Source organism: Myxocyprinus asiaticus, chromosome 27 (genome assembly GCF_019703515.2).
Source record: "Myxocyprinus asiaticus isolate MX2 ecotype Aquarium Trade chromosome 27, UBuf_Myxa_2, whole genome shotgun sequence".
In the NCBI taxonomy this organism is placed as follows: Eukaryota; Metazoa; Chordata; class Actinopteri; order Cypriniformes; family Catostomidae; genus Myxocyprinus; species Myxocyprinus asiaticus.
Genome location: NC_059370.1, coordinates 14,042,493 through 14,058,935, shown reverse-complemented (window position 1 = coordinate 14,058,935; position 16,443 = coordinate 14,042,493). Strand labels below are relative to the sequence as shown.

The 16,443-nt window shown below is 38.7% G+C and overlaps 1 protein-coding gene across 5 annotated transcripts in view; it reads right to left on the bottom strand.

Moving 5' to 3' along the window:
* The window catches only part of LOC127418323 (rap guanine nucleotide exchange factor 2-like), a 185,681-nt gene that overhangs the window by 25,879 nt on the left and 143,359 nt on the right, over positions 1–16,443 (bottom strand). For all 5 annotated transcript variants that reach the window (XM_051658872.1, XM_051658875.1, XM_051658874.1 and 2 more), the window contains 10 exons: positions 14,701–14,832; positions 10,924–11,101; positions 9,503–9,639; positions 7,029–7,187; positions 5,657–5,809; positions 5,006–5,170; positions 3,323–3,430; positions 2,751–2,954; positions 1,039–1,147; positions 302–578 (listed from right to left, as the gene is read on the bottom strand). In XM_051658872.1, the coding sequence (XP_051514832.1) occupies positions 302–578; positions 1,039–1,147; positions 2,751–2,954; positions 3,323–3,430; positions 5,006–5,170; positions 5,657–5,809; positions 7,029–7,187; positions 9,503–9,639; positions 10,924–11,101; positions 14,701–14,832 (1,622 nt within the window). The remainder of the gene's footprint in view (positions 1–301; positions 579–1,038; positions 1,148–2,750; positions 2,955–3,322; positions 3,431–5,005; positions 5,171–5,656; positions 5,810–7,028; positions 7,188–9,502; positions 9,640–10,923; positions 11,102–14,700; positions 14,833–16,443) is intronic.

Sequence of the window (16,443 nt, the reverse complement as noted above, 5' to 3'; positions counted from 1 at the left end):
AAGAGTTAAGGCTCTGGTATACATTGTTTTTATGCTAGCCGGACCGTTTCGCACTTGGTCGAGCACTCAGCCTTTCAAAGTATTCTCTTTTGACTGCAAGTGCATATGGAAGTGTTCAACGCATGCACACTATGACTGCTTTGTGATACTCTTTAGTACAGTCAACAGCAGGCACATGCACATTGCGTCAGGCATACCATGTGCGAACCGATCCGGAATGCAGAAAACCAAATATACTTTGGCCTTTATAAACAGTGGACAGGATCTCCATTGCAGCTTTCTAATATCAAGCTCAGCTTACTTGAATGGTTTGGGTGGAAGAATACTGGTCAGTGTCTTGTCGAATATCTTCTTCAGCTTGTTTCTGCCACCTACGGTGTTAGCCTTTGCTTTCTTACTAGCTTTCTCAAGACCCATGACCTGCTCCACATCAACAGCTAGGTCTGGGATGGAGTAGCGGCTGGCTTTCTTAATGTCACCAATTTTGGGGATGTGAGGTGCCCCGTTCTTCCTGTCTGGTTCCTCGTCCTGGTCATGCTCTGGGTCCTGGTCTGGTCTGGCCAGTAGCTCCTTAAACACTGAGAGAAGTGAACACAACACATGAAGAATGAATGTAACAATATGCCATTTGACATCTTCAAGGAACAAATGGCCCTCAAAAAAGAACTACTACAAACCTATCCCTATCCTGCTAAGGCAAAATGCAGTAACTACATATTTTGTCAAAATTGATTTATAACCAAAATCAAGCCACAGTGTTTTTACACTTTTTAGGGAACACAAGCAACACATGGCTAACTTATTGTCGCATAAACAAATAGCAATACCTATCTCTGTATATTAGCCTGGAATAGGAGAAAGTATTTTAATTTGAGAAAATAACACACTTTCCTTTTAAATATAGCATTATAGTTCGAGAGGAAAAAGAGCTGAATTGGAACCTTTCAGATAAAACTGCATGTTGGGTGCATCTTTTTTCCCCATTTAATTTGAACAGCAATCTGTGCACCTGTGGTAAGGTGAGTCGGTGTAGCTTACCTAAGAGATTTGTTTTCACAGTAATGGACAGGTGTGTGTTGTTTTTCAGGATCTCGTTGGCTTTGGATAGTGGCACATTTTCAAAGTTTTGCCCATTTACCTCCAGTATCTAACAGAGAGATGGAAATTGAAAGTCCAGTCAACATTTCAGCTTAGACAGGTGGTAAATAATGCTCTGTTTCAGTACACTTTCCAGGGAGCAGTTTCTGGCATTACATGTCACTTAATAAAGTCCTCTTAGTGAGGGCCGAGCTATGCTGAGAGACTCTGAGTAAGTCAATATATTGCTTGTTCTTTATGTAAAAGGACCATGGCCTCTTTGGCATTCATTCATGCATTCATTCACTTGTGCCTTCACTCACATATAAACACATATAAGCACTTGTTCACTTTAGCAATATGGGTTTCTAAATGGCCGAAGCTGATGCTGTTATCAAGAGAGCAGGGTGGCCATAGGGCTGCTCAATTAATCCAATAACTAATTGAGATTCCAATTACAGCAGCCACAAACAAGTAATTGTAAAAAGTGTCAAATACAGCAGTCTGTGTAGGTCTACTCATGTTGCGTCAAAAAGGTTGAGCATTGTAACCAATCACAGACTGGTTACTCGCTTTTGGTGTGTAACCGATTAAAAATTTGAGTAACAGCTTTATTTTTTAAAGCTTCTAAGAGGGCCAATGTGAAGTTCTCCATTTGATTTATTGATGTTTAAAACAGGAACAAAGTAATTAAGGAACAGTTCTAAGCTTGTTTTGGATGTGTAGCTGACAAAGAATATGGCATGCAGTTGATTCACCCAAAATAAGTATTTTAATGTATATTCTATCTAAATTAATCACAATTACAATATCAACAGAAATAATCATCAATTATGATTTTTATCATAATCGTGCAGCCCTAGGTGGCCGATGGTCATTTGTAATTTGCACTAGACACATAATACAATTTAATGACAGTAAATTATGTGAACATAAAATGTATTCAATTAAATCAATACTTCTTTTATTAAAAAAATAAAATAAAATAAAAATGTATTATAAAAGGTTGTCAGTAGATTTTGGAACTGACACTAAGGGGAACAACAACTTCTGTTTGGAAAAGCGTACACAGTTTTCGATGCTAATAATCTGACAAAAGCTAAATATCAGCTGATTAATCAGCCTGGCCAATATATCGGTTTATAACTAATTCACTTCTGAACAATCAACAACACTCTTGTGGTTTCCGAAGGTAAAACAGCAACTCATTAAACAGCATGTGCCAAATGAAACATTGAATGAAGGACAAAGGAACAATGTGACCTCTATTCATCCAAAATCATCACATTTTCACACTCTTTCCAAGACCGTAGCAGATATACTCTATTCAGACTACATAGCAAGTTTAGAGGCTGATATCTGTGTGCCTCCTATTAATGACAGACTGAATAAAAACACAATCATTTTGGAATTCAAACATGACATCTTCACTTTTTATGATTTAGGGGAGCATGCTCCAGGTGCTGTGACTAAATCAGCTATGACCGTTTGACAACAGCAATTACAAATGCTCTCACACAATGTTTTTCTCTTCTACCCTGATAACCCACAACTACTATTACTACTGCAAATGCAACAGCAAGTTGCTATTATGGTGTCATTTTAACAACTACAAATATTTCTATAGCTTCTGGCGGTACTTCAAATCCAGCATGATAATGTTGTGACATTACCTGATCTCCTCGTTTAAGGCCAGCCTCTGCAGCTTTGCTGCCCGGCTCCACGCTGTCAATGAAAATGCGAAAGCCCTTCTCTGAACCCCCCAGCAGGGTGAAGGCCAGGGGGGCTTCCCTTGAGGGTTTGGTCAGAGTCACCACCCTTAGCTTAGCTTTGGCAGCACATGCTATGTTTAACAGTCTTAGGTGCCCACACATTTTCTGGGTCAACATAAGAGAGAGACATGACATGTTAGGCATTTTGCAGACAATTGGGCCACAAAGCTCAGAGTTCCCACCCATGACTTTTGGATAAGGATGTTTCTTTTCATAATTTTTTTTATTTTATAGATATAAACACTCTTTCTTCACACTTTTTAGCCAATGACATATTTCAGAACTGAGTATAACTTGAAAAAGGTTTCACTATTGAAATATACATGACTTTCCAGTATTTTATTACTTTTTTAAGCCTGGAAATCACACTTTTAAAAATTCCTGGTATTCCCAGGTTTTCCATGAGAAGCCATGTGGGAACCCTGAAAGCTGAATATGTAAAGAAGAACACAAATGTATGGCAAACCACTGACCTCTCTGTCTAGATTGTATTCAAACTCCTCGAGAAAATGTGTCATAGAAGTGTTCCCCTCAAAGTCGTTGAAGTGATTGTTCACCCACAGCAAGACTACCCGTGTAACCTGATAAATTATACGTTATACATTAGGGATGTCCTGATACCATTTTTTTGAGAACAAGTACGAGTACCGATACTTCATTTTTGGTTCTCGCAGATACAGAGCCCGATCTGTTTTTTTTGGGTTTTTTTATAAACTCCATATCAACAGTTTATTTAAATGTTATCATCAAAATAGTGTTAAAATAAATACATTCATTAAAACTTTAAATCAAATGAAAATCTAACAATTAATTTTCAACATAATATTGTATTATTTTTAATCAGATGAAGTGCTTATATACAGAACCTCACAGCACAATCTAAAATTATATTATGTCAAATAAGGTGTTGCATAACAGAGCATCACAGATCTGAGATTCTGCATAAGTATTATACAATTGCTACTGATTTATTTTTATTAGTAGTAGTATTAGTAGTATTACAGTGAATATTACATAAATTTACAGTTGTGATATATTTCTGTTATACTTTTTTCCTATAAATGTATCTTTTAATTTTGACTGAGCTTTTATTTTGAAGTGTTTCTGTGTTGCTTTGACCAAGAAGCTCTGACGTTATGACGGCAGATTCCCACTCTGGAAAAGCCGGTCGCTACGTGACTCAAAGTGATTATTAAACCAGAAAATGCTGCTATTTAATTAAATAAGTATGTACTCTGTATGTGCCTCATGCTACAACGTGAATTTGCAATCTGTTTACTGTCATCTGCTACAAACAGAGCGTGTGATGCTCATGACGGTGTTTTCCCTGTATGATCCAAGGAGAAGCTTTAAAAGATATGAGCAGTCAGCGTCAGTACAACACTGTCTCCACACATTCACAAGCACTTTGTATGTAGTTGAATTACATACAAACTATATATTTATCTCATTAAATTGCAGCTTTTGTGGTTAAATAATCTCACAAGGACATAACGTGATTTTAATTTGTGGGCTGAATGTTTTTGTAATGATATCCGTACGACAGACGGTATCAGTTTTTGGTATCAGAAAATTTTTATGAGTACGAGTATCAGTAAATGAGCGTGGTATCGGGACATCCCTATTATAAATAATAAGAGTGTGTCTTATAGAGCAGTGGTTCTTAACTGGTAGGTTGCAACCCAAAAATGAGATGCAGGTCTGTTCTGATCCCAGAATCCAGGGAAACGACAATGATAAATAGCAACAACAAAATGGAAATGCTTCATATCTATTTTTGTTGACGTCAAAGGCTGTGCTTCCAATCAAAGTCTACAGTATTTTGGTGCAAACTTATCTCTCACTTAGCCAAATTAGGCACAAGCCAACATCTTTGATAAACCATGTACAAAACTACCCATGGTAATTGAAAATATGACCCAGACTACATCAAACATGTGTTCACTTGCAATATATGGACATCCACTACATGCTTTGTGCTACCCACAATGTGTTTTGCATGTCGAAATCTTGATTGTGGAGATTTGTATCATAAACAATGTTTTGGGTCACCATGTGATGCAAAATCTTGCTCCTGCAGCAAAACCAGTTAAGAAACACTGTTATAGAGCACTTTCATAAATTTGTGCTTTCATAAAATCTGTGTGATTTTGTACCTTGTCCCTGAGGCTGGGGTCATGGAACCACTCCAGCAGTTTCTTGCCCACCACCATGGGGCTTGGCAGAAAGGTGCGGTAAGTAAGCAGGAAGTCCTCGATGTAGGTGGGGTCCACCACCGAGTGCTCTTCTACAAGGTGCATGGTAAGACGCTCTGGTGTGCCCTACAAAAAGCAACCAACGTAAAAGTTCATAAATTCTTCTAAAGTATGCTAGAGATGCTAAAGCAGTGCATTTTTAATGCAGCTTTAGCTTGTGAATATCTTATTTGTAGTTGGAAAGCAACCATGGGCACAAGCAATTGTGAGAAACATTTATATTGTTATAACATTATATATTGAATTGAATTGACTTGAACTGATGGTATTTGAGTCATAAAACATATTTGATATTCAGCTCCTTATAAGCTTCTACTGTGCCAAGCATATTTCCATGTTCAGGAATCAATTAAGGGAAATGTTCAATGCATCTGTGTTAATCAGTGCAAATAGCATGACGATTCAGAGTGCAGGTATTGAATGCCTAAGCTTATGAGACCTAGAAAGGGACCACATGAATTTATGAAACTGGCCTATCACAGTCTGATAAATATTTATTTTAATGTCATTCGTTTTGTCAGTTTGTTGTACAATATCTTGCTGGGTTCTTACCTTGATGACAATATGTCCTTTTCTGGTGCCCGTGCGGTCAAGCTCGCGATGTTCCTTGACCATAACAATCTCGCCCTCTTCTTCCACTTTCTGCATGTTCTTCTCCACTTGGTTTAGAATGCAGCAGTAATCCTGCTGCGCTATACACACAAACTGACAGAGAGAAAGAGACAGCGAGAGTGAGTGAGAAAAGATGAACTGATACTGGAAAGCAAATCACTTTTAAGATACATCAGGATATTCAAATGATTCCCCCTCGATAATTAAGGCATAGCACTGAAACAGAGAGATGTCCTTATAATTGCAAATTTTTCACTAATCACCACCATTATTCTCATGTTTAATGAATGGGCAGGGCTACATCACTTTTGCAGTAAATGAGTCATCACAAAAAGCTTAAACAAGTTGGGTGCAATGTTTCCTCTGAGCTGCGTGTGTGGAACCGCGCAATTCTTATATTGCTCCTGCACAGACTATAAAATACAGCACTTTATTTCAATGATTAGGGAAAAAAAAGCAAAACATTTCTTGAATCATAGCTAAATGAATGTGTTTTCTTGTGATCTCGACATATAGTCATCAAGTAAATCTTAAGAAAACAAGACAGAGAAGTAACAGTAATGCATAGCAACTAGATAATTCAAAGGAATGTTCCAGGTTCACCCCAAATTAAGCCCAATCTAGAGTATTTGTGGCATAATATTGATTACCACAAAAAATAATTTTGCCTTATTCTTTGTTTATTAAATGAAAAGTGGTTACCATAAGGCACTTACAATGGAAGTGGATGGGGCCAGTCCATAAATGCTAAAATACACACTGTTTCAAAAGTATAGGCACAATAGGTAAACATTATATGTTTTAACATGATTTAGTGTGATAAAACTGCTTAGGAAGATATTTTCAATACAGGGATTACAGGCTTTCATTGTTATGACAATGAAGTAATAAAATTGGATATAACTTTATGTAGATAAGGTTGGTCAGTGATTATATCCCACTAAAATCATGATAACATGTATATTGTTTACATATTGTGGCTATGCTTTAGATATGTATTTTAGTGTTTATGGACTGGCCAAATTCACTTCCATTTTAAGTGCTTAACTGTAACAATGATTTTTGCTGGGACAAGACGAAATTATTTTTCTACTGCATGGGTCTGTTACATGGGATATGTCTGCTCAGGATCTGTCCTATAGAAACATTAGACTGAACATTGGTTGGGTGGAGGGTACTCAAGATATTCTTTGGATTTGGATTACCATAGAGTTGATCTGTTCTTCCATTCCTCTTTAAATCCAATTGGAATGCTGTAATTTGGAAAGAAAGTGGAATTGAAAGTGAGTGGGTGACTAGGATTTTGACCCACCTGGCAGTCATCCACCTTGGTTTTCATCACCCCCTTCATGTACTCTTTATCCATGGTGGGGGACACACCAAAGCTGTTGCCCATGCACAGGATTTCCGTCCGGCCATCTGGGTGTGTTACCTCCACAGAGCCATTCAGAATCACGGACCACGAGTCCAGCTGCATCGACAGAACAATGACAGGTTAACAACTATCCGAGAGACCACAAACTACTTAATTTTGTAACTTTTCTGTATTGATAACAGCATAAAGAGAACATGCCACTGCTATGAGTTGCACAAGCCTCGAGCCTCATCCGGTTTTAAATTATTTGGAAGCATTAGGGGGAGAATGGCTCTTTCTGGCATGTCAATACTGAGATAAGGAGATAAGTGATCCCCACTGTACCGCAGGCATCTTGTAATCTCAAGATGCTGAATGCTGGCATTCATTCAGGTTTAACAGAGAACAGAAAATGAACGGCTTATTGGTTGACATAGGGAGGGCTAGTGATTGTGAGCTATATGCAAGAAAAGCAAAGGAATTGGGATTACCGCAAAACTGAAAGGTTTAAGGTGAATGGCAGGTCTTTCATCAGACCAGAATGAGCTTTATTGCCAAGTGTTCTCGCGTACACAAGGATTATTTGTATTTTATTTTTTGGTGATAGGAGAAACAAGTGCACACAGAACATTACAGTGAGACACAGAATATAAAACAAGGTAAGAATATAAATAGGCATACAAATAATAGGACATAATATAGAATGGCATATGTATTGTACATGTGCAAGTGGTAATGTATGTGCAAGGTAGGGGTATGTACAGTTATTGAATTAAATCTGAGTGAATTTACATATGTACGTGAGATATTTATAGACATTAATGCACTATGGGGGAGTCCTGAGGCAGTTTAATTGTTCATGTAGAAAATGGCCTGAGGGTAGGTGCGGGGGGATTTCTCCTGAAGTCCACTATCATCTCCACTGTTTTGAGCATGTTCTGTTCAAGGTTGTTGTGACCGCTCCAGACAGCAAGCTGATCAACCTCCCATCTGTATTCAGACTTGTCACCGTCGCGAAGAGGCCGATGACTGTGGTGTCATCTGCAAACTTCAGGAGCTTGACAGTGGGGTCTTTTGCAGTGCAGTCATTCGTGTACAGGAAGAAAAGCAGTGGAGAGAGAATGCATCCCTGAGGAGCACCAGTGCTAATAGTGAGTGTCCCGGATGTGAGTTTCCCCAGTCTCACTAGCTGCTGCCTGTCTGTCAGAAAGCTGGTGATCCATCGACAGATTGGGGTGGGCATGGAGAGCTGGGTCATTTTGGTTGAGAGAAGATCAGGCATGATGGTATTGAAGGCTGAACTGAAGTCCACAAATAGGATCCTTGCATAAGTCCCAGGTCTATCGAGGTGTTGCAGGAAATAATGCAGTCCCATGTTAACAGCATCATCCACAGACCTGTTTGCTCGGTAAGTAAACTGAAGGGGGTCCAGCAGGGGTACAGTGATGTCCTTCAGGTAGGCCAAAAACAGTCTCTCAAATGACTTCATGACCACAGACGTGAGAGCTACAGGGTCTGTAGTCATTTAGTCCTGTGATTTTGTTTTTTTTTGGGGGGACTGGAATGATGGTGGAGCATTTGAAGCAGCAGGGAACTTCACACTACTCAGTGATCTATTGAAGATCTGTGTAAAGATGGGGCCAGTTGGTCAGCATAGACTTTCAGATAGGCAGGTGAAACACCGTCTGGGCTTTAAGCTTTCCTAGTCTTTTGTTTCCGAAAGACCGGCACACATCCTTCCCACAGACCATAAGTGCAGATTGAGTAGCAGAGGGGGGTTCCAGGAGGTGTTGGTGTGTGATTGAAGTGAAGATCAGAGTGGGGGAGGGGTTCATCAGCCATTAGTTGACTCTCTACAGAGCGAGGGGGAGGTGCCATATACTTGGTAATGCTTTTTAGGCCTTTCCACACAGATGCAGGATCGTTGGCTGAAAACAGTTTTTTCAGCTTTTCAGAATAGCTACTTTTAGCCACTCTGATTTCCTTAGTAAATGTGTTCCTGGCCTGGTCGTACAATATTTTATCCCCACTTCTGTAAGCATCCTTACAGGGATAGTTCACCCAAAAATGACAATTCTGTAATCAATACTCATCCTCATGTCATTTCAAAGATGCATGACTTTCTTTTAAAGGCAAATGATGTATATTGTATAACAAAAATTTTTATTTTTTGAAGAATATCCTGGCTACTCTTTTTCCATATAATGAATGTGAACAAGGATTGGGGCTGTCAAGCTTCAAAATGGCAAAAAGAGTTTAAGAAAAAACTAAAATGGGATTAGTATGGAAAGTAAGGCTTTCCAAAAAAGTGCAAGGTATGTACTATGGGCAGAAATCAAGGTCGTGAGTATAGGTCAAAGGTTGGAGTGAGGGTTCACGCTAGAGCAGGAAGGCTAATGCCATCGGCTCATGTGACGGCAAGTCTGACTGACCTCTTCACCATCGTTAAGGACGATTGTGCCAGCCCTTTCCACCACAGCGAACACCATGACAGCACAGAGCTCCCTCCTGACCGACATGGTCATGTTGGCAAAGGCTGGTAGCTGGTGCATGAACTCCAACAATTGCTCTGAAGAAAGAGGGTTAGATACAAGAAGTGAAGATCACATTTGAAACTCAGATGAATATAAGATAGACAGACAGAGAGAGAGAGAGAGAGAGAGAGAGAGAGAGAGAGAGAGAGAGAGAGAGAGAGAGAGAGAGAGAGACTCTTGAAAGTCTTTTATTGATATTTGTTCTCTCTACTACTTGTAGTTTGCTCTGCCCAAATGGAGAACGGAAAAACATTCTTTCCATAGCTATAAAAAACCAGCAACCAAGCATCAAATGCATTATTAATATGAAGCTATTCCTGATAACTGGAAAATCCTGTTATGCTATAAACAGGACAAATTACACATTACAAAACACATTTCCACCATAAAACAGAACAAAACAGCATATAGTGGGGTCCAAAAGTCTGAGAACACTAGTGAACATGCTTCTTATTTTGCAATCTTGCACAACTTAATAAAACATTTTCAAAACATATTACATGATCAGCATAACATTTGAAATATTGAAAAAATTGATATGAATTTCCCATTTTGTAGTATTGGAATGTCCTCTTTTTGGTTTAATGAAAACATGCACTCAAGCTGGTATGGACTCCACATGTCTGGACAGTAGGTAAACAAACAATTATTTCAGGTAATGAGGTAAAAAAAAAAAAAAAAAATATATATATATATATATATATATATATATATATATATATATATATATATATTCTTTGTGTGGTCTCAGGTTTTTGGATTTTATGTTTCTGGAAAAAACTGCAGTGTCATATTGTCAGCCTTACCTCCTTTGTGCATTTACTGCCATGTAATCATTAATTTACAATCTATGTTAATTACTTGAATTGGTCACAAAGATGTAATTCTTTTCCTTTCTGTGCTCAGCAGGCCAAATAAATAAATTAACTGACTTTAGCTAGTGTGGCATTGTTGCCCATAGCCCAGAGTGGAGTGTAAAGACAGAGATTTGGGGTTTTGTTCCCTGCCCGTGGCCTGTCTGGGTACTTGATGACCTGTGCTTGGCACAGCAGCACTGAAGCGTAGCTGTGGAAGCAGCTCAGCAAATCAAAATTTAATGTGCTTCCAGAGGCTCGAGTAGGAGAGTGACCAATAAAAAACAACACTTCGCCCCCTCTCCTTTGTAGTCTTTCCAACTTTTTTGTTGGTTTCACGAATCTCCACTTTTTTCCTTCATAGAAATTCTGATATTTGCATGTTCTAGCCTGAGTGACTTCATCCTTGCTTTATCTTTTCAAGGGTTTTGTTAATGTTGGTTGGGACTATGAGGTATCTCTCACCTATGTCGTCATCTGTTCGGTCCATGGGGTCTTTCTCCAGGCAGTCTCGGACGATGTCTCGGCTCATAAGGGGATCTGAGGCACGTTCAATATCTTCCTCATCATCATCCTCTTCGGAGTCGACGGCTGTCTCTGGCAGGCCACTGAGGTCCATGTCGCCGGGCTCACTCTCGGTGGCCTGTGTGTCAGAAACATGAGTTCCATTAATTTGAATCCTAAAGTAAATCACTGATCCAAAATGTACACAAATAAAATGTATTCTAATAAACACATTCAGTACTAAGCAATGACCAAATGTAGTACATTTATCCCACATGTGAATCAATGGTATCAAATATACCTGAACATATTATTAGAATTAAACAATATAATTTGGAACAAGTCACACTTAGTTATACCACATCTTTACATCAGCATCATAGAATCATGAGTAAATAAAGAGCTAAACTGTTCCCCTTTGATGCTACTTGTTTCTTGCATTAACAAATCAGAGAAAGCATGTAGACTAGGAAAGATGACTAAACCAGCCAACAATTGGTAACAAAATGAAAATGTTATTGCTATTAAGAAATTCCACTGCAAGCATTAAGCAGGGCCCAACCTTTAACAATTAATAAGACATAAAAAGAAAGACCCATCCCACCATGTACGGCAAAATCTAATTTCGCATCCATTCGAGTCACTCTCACCTGGATAAGGAACCCCAGCGATGCTTTGTTCCTACCCGTAACAGCCCACAATGTCGCCTGAACCATTTGCTTGCAGAAGCCGGGACCTAGCCGCATCTTTAGAGCTCAGGCTGCCAGCCACTTTTAATTTTTTAAGCCCCTCGATCTGGGCTCACACAAACCCTTGTCATTTCAAATTAAATGACCTGCATTACTCATCAAATATTCAGACGGCGCTGAAAGCAGCCACTCAGAGGGCGAATAGGGTGGGCCAATGCAAGGCGGGACTTTCTTTGAGGGTGGGGACAGGACAGTGGGGGAGGAATGGTGGTGGCAGGTGGCAAAATGCATTAATACAAAAAACAGAGGGATGTCCATTGCATAGCATCCCTCTTAAGAGGGTCTAAGGAAAGATTAAGGTCTTCAATCCGGCTGAAAGCCTCCATGATCTCACAGATGTTCGATAACATTTGTCCCTGAGATCAAACTAAGGTTAAAAACGAACATAGATCAATGTATCAGCAGTATTTAAGTACAATGACAGACAATCTCAAATGCCAAATCTATCAAATTGCAAGAACTCCAAGTAGTTCCCTGCTCTCAACTATGAATTACTTGTTATGTATTCTCTAGGCAGTTAGTCACAGAGATTGGATATCTATGTACTTAAACAACAGTACTCGTGTTGTGAAAAGGTATAATTGACTGTTGATTAATGTGGTTTCAAGATCTTAAAATCAATACACTAAGCAGTCACCCATTAGCTGAACCTTTGGGATTTACATTACATCACAATCTTTACCTAGAAACGGTTAAGTTGATGACTCGCTGCAGATCATTAAGTCTGCGCCAGATATGCTTGAAGAACCCAAGCTTATTGCATTCAAGTCTCATCTTGACAAACCGACTACTTTGGGGTCATTCAATCAGTTTTTTTTTTCCTGCTGTCCTGCGACGAGATGCAAATCAAACTCCGCCAATGATGCAGGCTAAGCAGGAGCGAGTCATCTTTTCCATGAAAACTATTAAGAACTAAACAGAGACAACAAACATAAGGACTGTAAGTACATTGTACGTGATGAAGGGACTGATTTATCTTTAAAACTGCCAAGTCTGATGCAATCCATAGCACTGTTTTGGTGGCTAAGATGAGCATGAAGGAAACATTAATATTTCAGTAGGACTATTCTTGGATCAATGCTTTCAAGCCTCCCTGAACAACCTGTGTAATGATTTATTCAAATGTAAAAAAATAAATAAAAATGTGACCATCTTGGCAGCCACGTTGAGGATGAGGGCCATTACTCTTGACAATAGAGGCCTGAATTGCTGTAAGACACCTATATACCTACATCAGCCAACCAGCATGACACCATCTGAGTCATGTTGTGAAGAATTCAACTAAGCATTACATGCTCTGTAAGTACACCGCCACAGGCTTATTGATATAGTGTAAATTAAGGGCAATGCGTGGAGGATAGAGGTCAATAAAAGGCTAGTTAAGTCATTAAAGAAACAGCCAAGTTAAAATCCTGACATCTGCTGCACGTTCACGAGTCACTGTGAATGAGCTTCTCTCATAGTGATCATGAAAGCACAACAGACATCAAGATTTTCACAGAATTTGTTATTTTTTTATTTCTCACCAAAATGTGAGAAATTTACCCAAATGTATGCCTTCAGAAGACTACAAATATGACACACAAGCTGCATGGACTACTTTGATACATTTGGGTAATTTTTTAAGCATTTAAGTGCCTTACAATCACTGTAATGCATGGCCTTGAGTGCATCTTGTTAAAACTTACAGTCAACAGGAATATGATAAAAAGACACTAATATTCAATAAATAGATTATTAATAATAATGTTTAGAATAAACAATAAAACACTAAAATATATATATATATGATATATTATTTTATTTTTTTATATATAAATCTTCAGCCAGATTCTTCTGCCAAACTGCCAGGTGTTAGTTTATTGGCATTTTACAACAGCTTCGAATGCGGCTCATTCAAATTTGAAGCATTTGACAAGCCTTCTCGTTTTATGTGAATTGCAGAGAGGTGTAGAGCACTGTGGTGAGGTGATCTGTAGAGCAGAGAGATCACAACCTCCTTTCATTAGGACACATTCCAGCTGGTAATGAGACTTCAACAGATGGCCATCAGGCCAGGATCATGCTTGCTGCATACACTGAATTATCTTCACACACCTCTCTCTGCACGCACCCCGCCACAAAACCACTTTAATCCGCAAACACAACACACAAGGAAATCAATTAAACAACCAGCCGTATACCAACCCACACATAATTAACCAGATTTACGGAGACACACACATGAAAGCAAACACGTTTTCACAGATTGACACAGATATGTAAAATGGAAATGGGGTTTCTGTGTTTGAATGTCAAAAGGTCCGTTTTTAAGACCTTTGGCTCACTTTTCTAGGGCCTTGAAAAATATTAAGTGATGGAAACTGTATTAGAAGATTAGATATTAGAAGAAATTGTGTAATTGTGCTTGCTGTTCCTGTTGCTCCACTAGAAGAGAATGATGCTAGCAACATCAAGGTCATGGGTTTGATTCTCAGGGAACATACATAGTGATACAATGTGCAACTAGAATGCACTGTAACAGGTGTGATGTACTTCTAGCGACAAATGTGTCTGTCCACACAGAAAGAAAAACTGCTGAATGAGGTGACACAAACTCAGAAGATATTTAGTGTTTAATATACAGTTATGTGGAACAGGATTTTGGACCAGTCATGTCCGATTAGGACATGACATTCCACATTTATGTGGAAAAGCTTATTGTTTTTTTCACATTGGATCTGGTTAGGACATAGTGTTAAGTCAATTTGAATCAAAGTATCTGCCAAATGAATAAATAGCATTGAAAAAAGAGGTGCATAAAGAGGGATGAAATTTGCATTTACATTATTAGCATTTAGACCAAGTCACTGCAGTATCCATAAAACAGTAAAAACTGTACCATTTCAGACTCAGAGTATGCAGAATGTGTCACTTTGTGATACAAGGTTACAAAACTGTAGTTAACCAAAGAAGAGACATCTAGCGAGACATTGTGCTGTTACTGTACCTGGTAGATGTCCGACAGGCTGCTGCTCCCAGAGTCACTGGTGATGCTACATCCTGAGTGGCTGGAGGAAACGTGCGTCACCTGGGGATGAATCCCGTCTGCCAGGTGTAATCGGCTGAAGTCTGCCGGCAGCTGCATATGGAAACAAACATACAGAGTGTCAGAATGCCCCTTGACCACAAACCAAAGCATGCAAAATGCAGCTAATAATCAGGAAAAAAGTAATGTCAATAAACAGCAAACTTAACGACTTCTTGAAATGGTTATACAAGCGCAGTTTTCTTTCTGTGTTGATTTATTAACTATTAAAACAAGATATTGGGACGGGAAAAACCGAAGGGCCCTTTTCCTGCAAAAAGTCAACAGCCTTTAGCTGACGTCACAGTCTTGAATGATCACCATGTTCTCCATCTCTAATAAAAGATAATTTTGCCAATTTATAGGAGTTTGCTAGCATAGAAGGCCTCAAAGCTAACAGACATTAAATAAAAGTAGCCAAAATACCAGTTTGCTTTCAGAGGGTCTTTAAAGTTCATAGATTGCAGTGCGTTTCTTTGATGAATTTCAAAGAAATGTCAGTTTTGAAATATCATTTATTAATCACACCTGCAGTCTGGTGTTTCTAACATGAGATCTCTCAAGGACTGTTGGTGAAACCAGGCCTCAGAATCCTTTTGTACTTTGTTATTTAATTAAAACAAGACCAGACAATATCTTAAACAGGGGCAAGTTTCCCCCTCCACCCCATCCACAGTTCTGTCAACTGCAACGAAATGCCAGGCAGGTCAGCAGTCAATTTTTATGTGGGGCTTCCCTATTTCTCTGCAACAGGACACTACAGTTCCTTTTCTAATGCTAATAGTTCTTGACATGTGTTTAGTAGCTCAAGAGCCCTTGCAGTTAAAGGCCCATGACCTAGTCCTTGAAATTGGAGATGTTTTTTTATTGAAAATCTTTCCCTCCAATGGTCCTGTATATTCAAATATGACGTGATGCCTAATGTTGTTGGCATGCAAATGATCAAGTCACGGCAAGTTTGAATATGCATGAGTGCACATGAGATTGCACTTCAGAAGACTTGGAATATAGTGCACAAGTTGTATGGACTACTTTTATGGTACTTCTCATTTCAATCTACTTTTAATTTTTGGCTGAAGTACTTTAATATTCACTGTGCTGTTCTAAATGATCCAGACTTCAATGTATCTAGTGTAACATTCATACTAATAACAGATAACTCACCATAGACCAGAGGTGCCCAAACTATTTCCTACGAAGTGCTAAAAATCAAACTTGATTGACAGCCATGGGCCGAAAGTTAATGCTACATTGTATCAAACTGTATTACATTAAAATATAAAAGTTGCCCTGGTTCCCCTCCCTTATGATTTCATAATATAAAAACAACATTACTCTGCTATCTGCTTAACTAATTCAACGAAGAGCTGTGTCAATGGCTTTTTTTCCCCACTTGTCATAAATTATATATGTCATAAATTAGGCTGGTCCTTATGTTTCACTTATGCTGATGCTCTTGCTGCTATTGTTGTTAACAATGTTGCTGATATAATGTCTTTTGTAATTCTGAATTATCTTTGTTATGAGCTCACCAAGAAAAATTCCAGACAACTACGATGGTATGGCAATAAAGTATTGAATTTAACTGATATGGCAAGGCGGGCCAAATTAAAGGTCATCACGGGCCAACTTTGGCATCTCTGCCATAGATGGAAAATAATATTA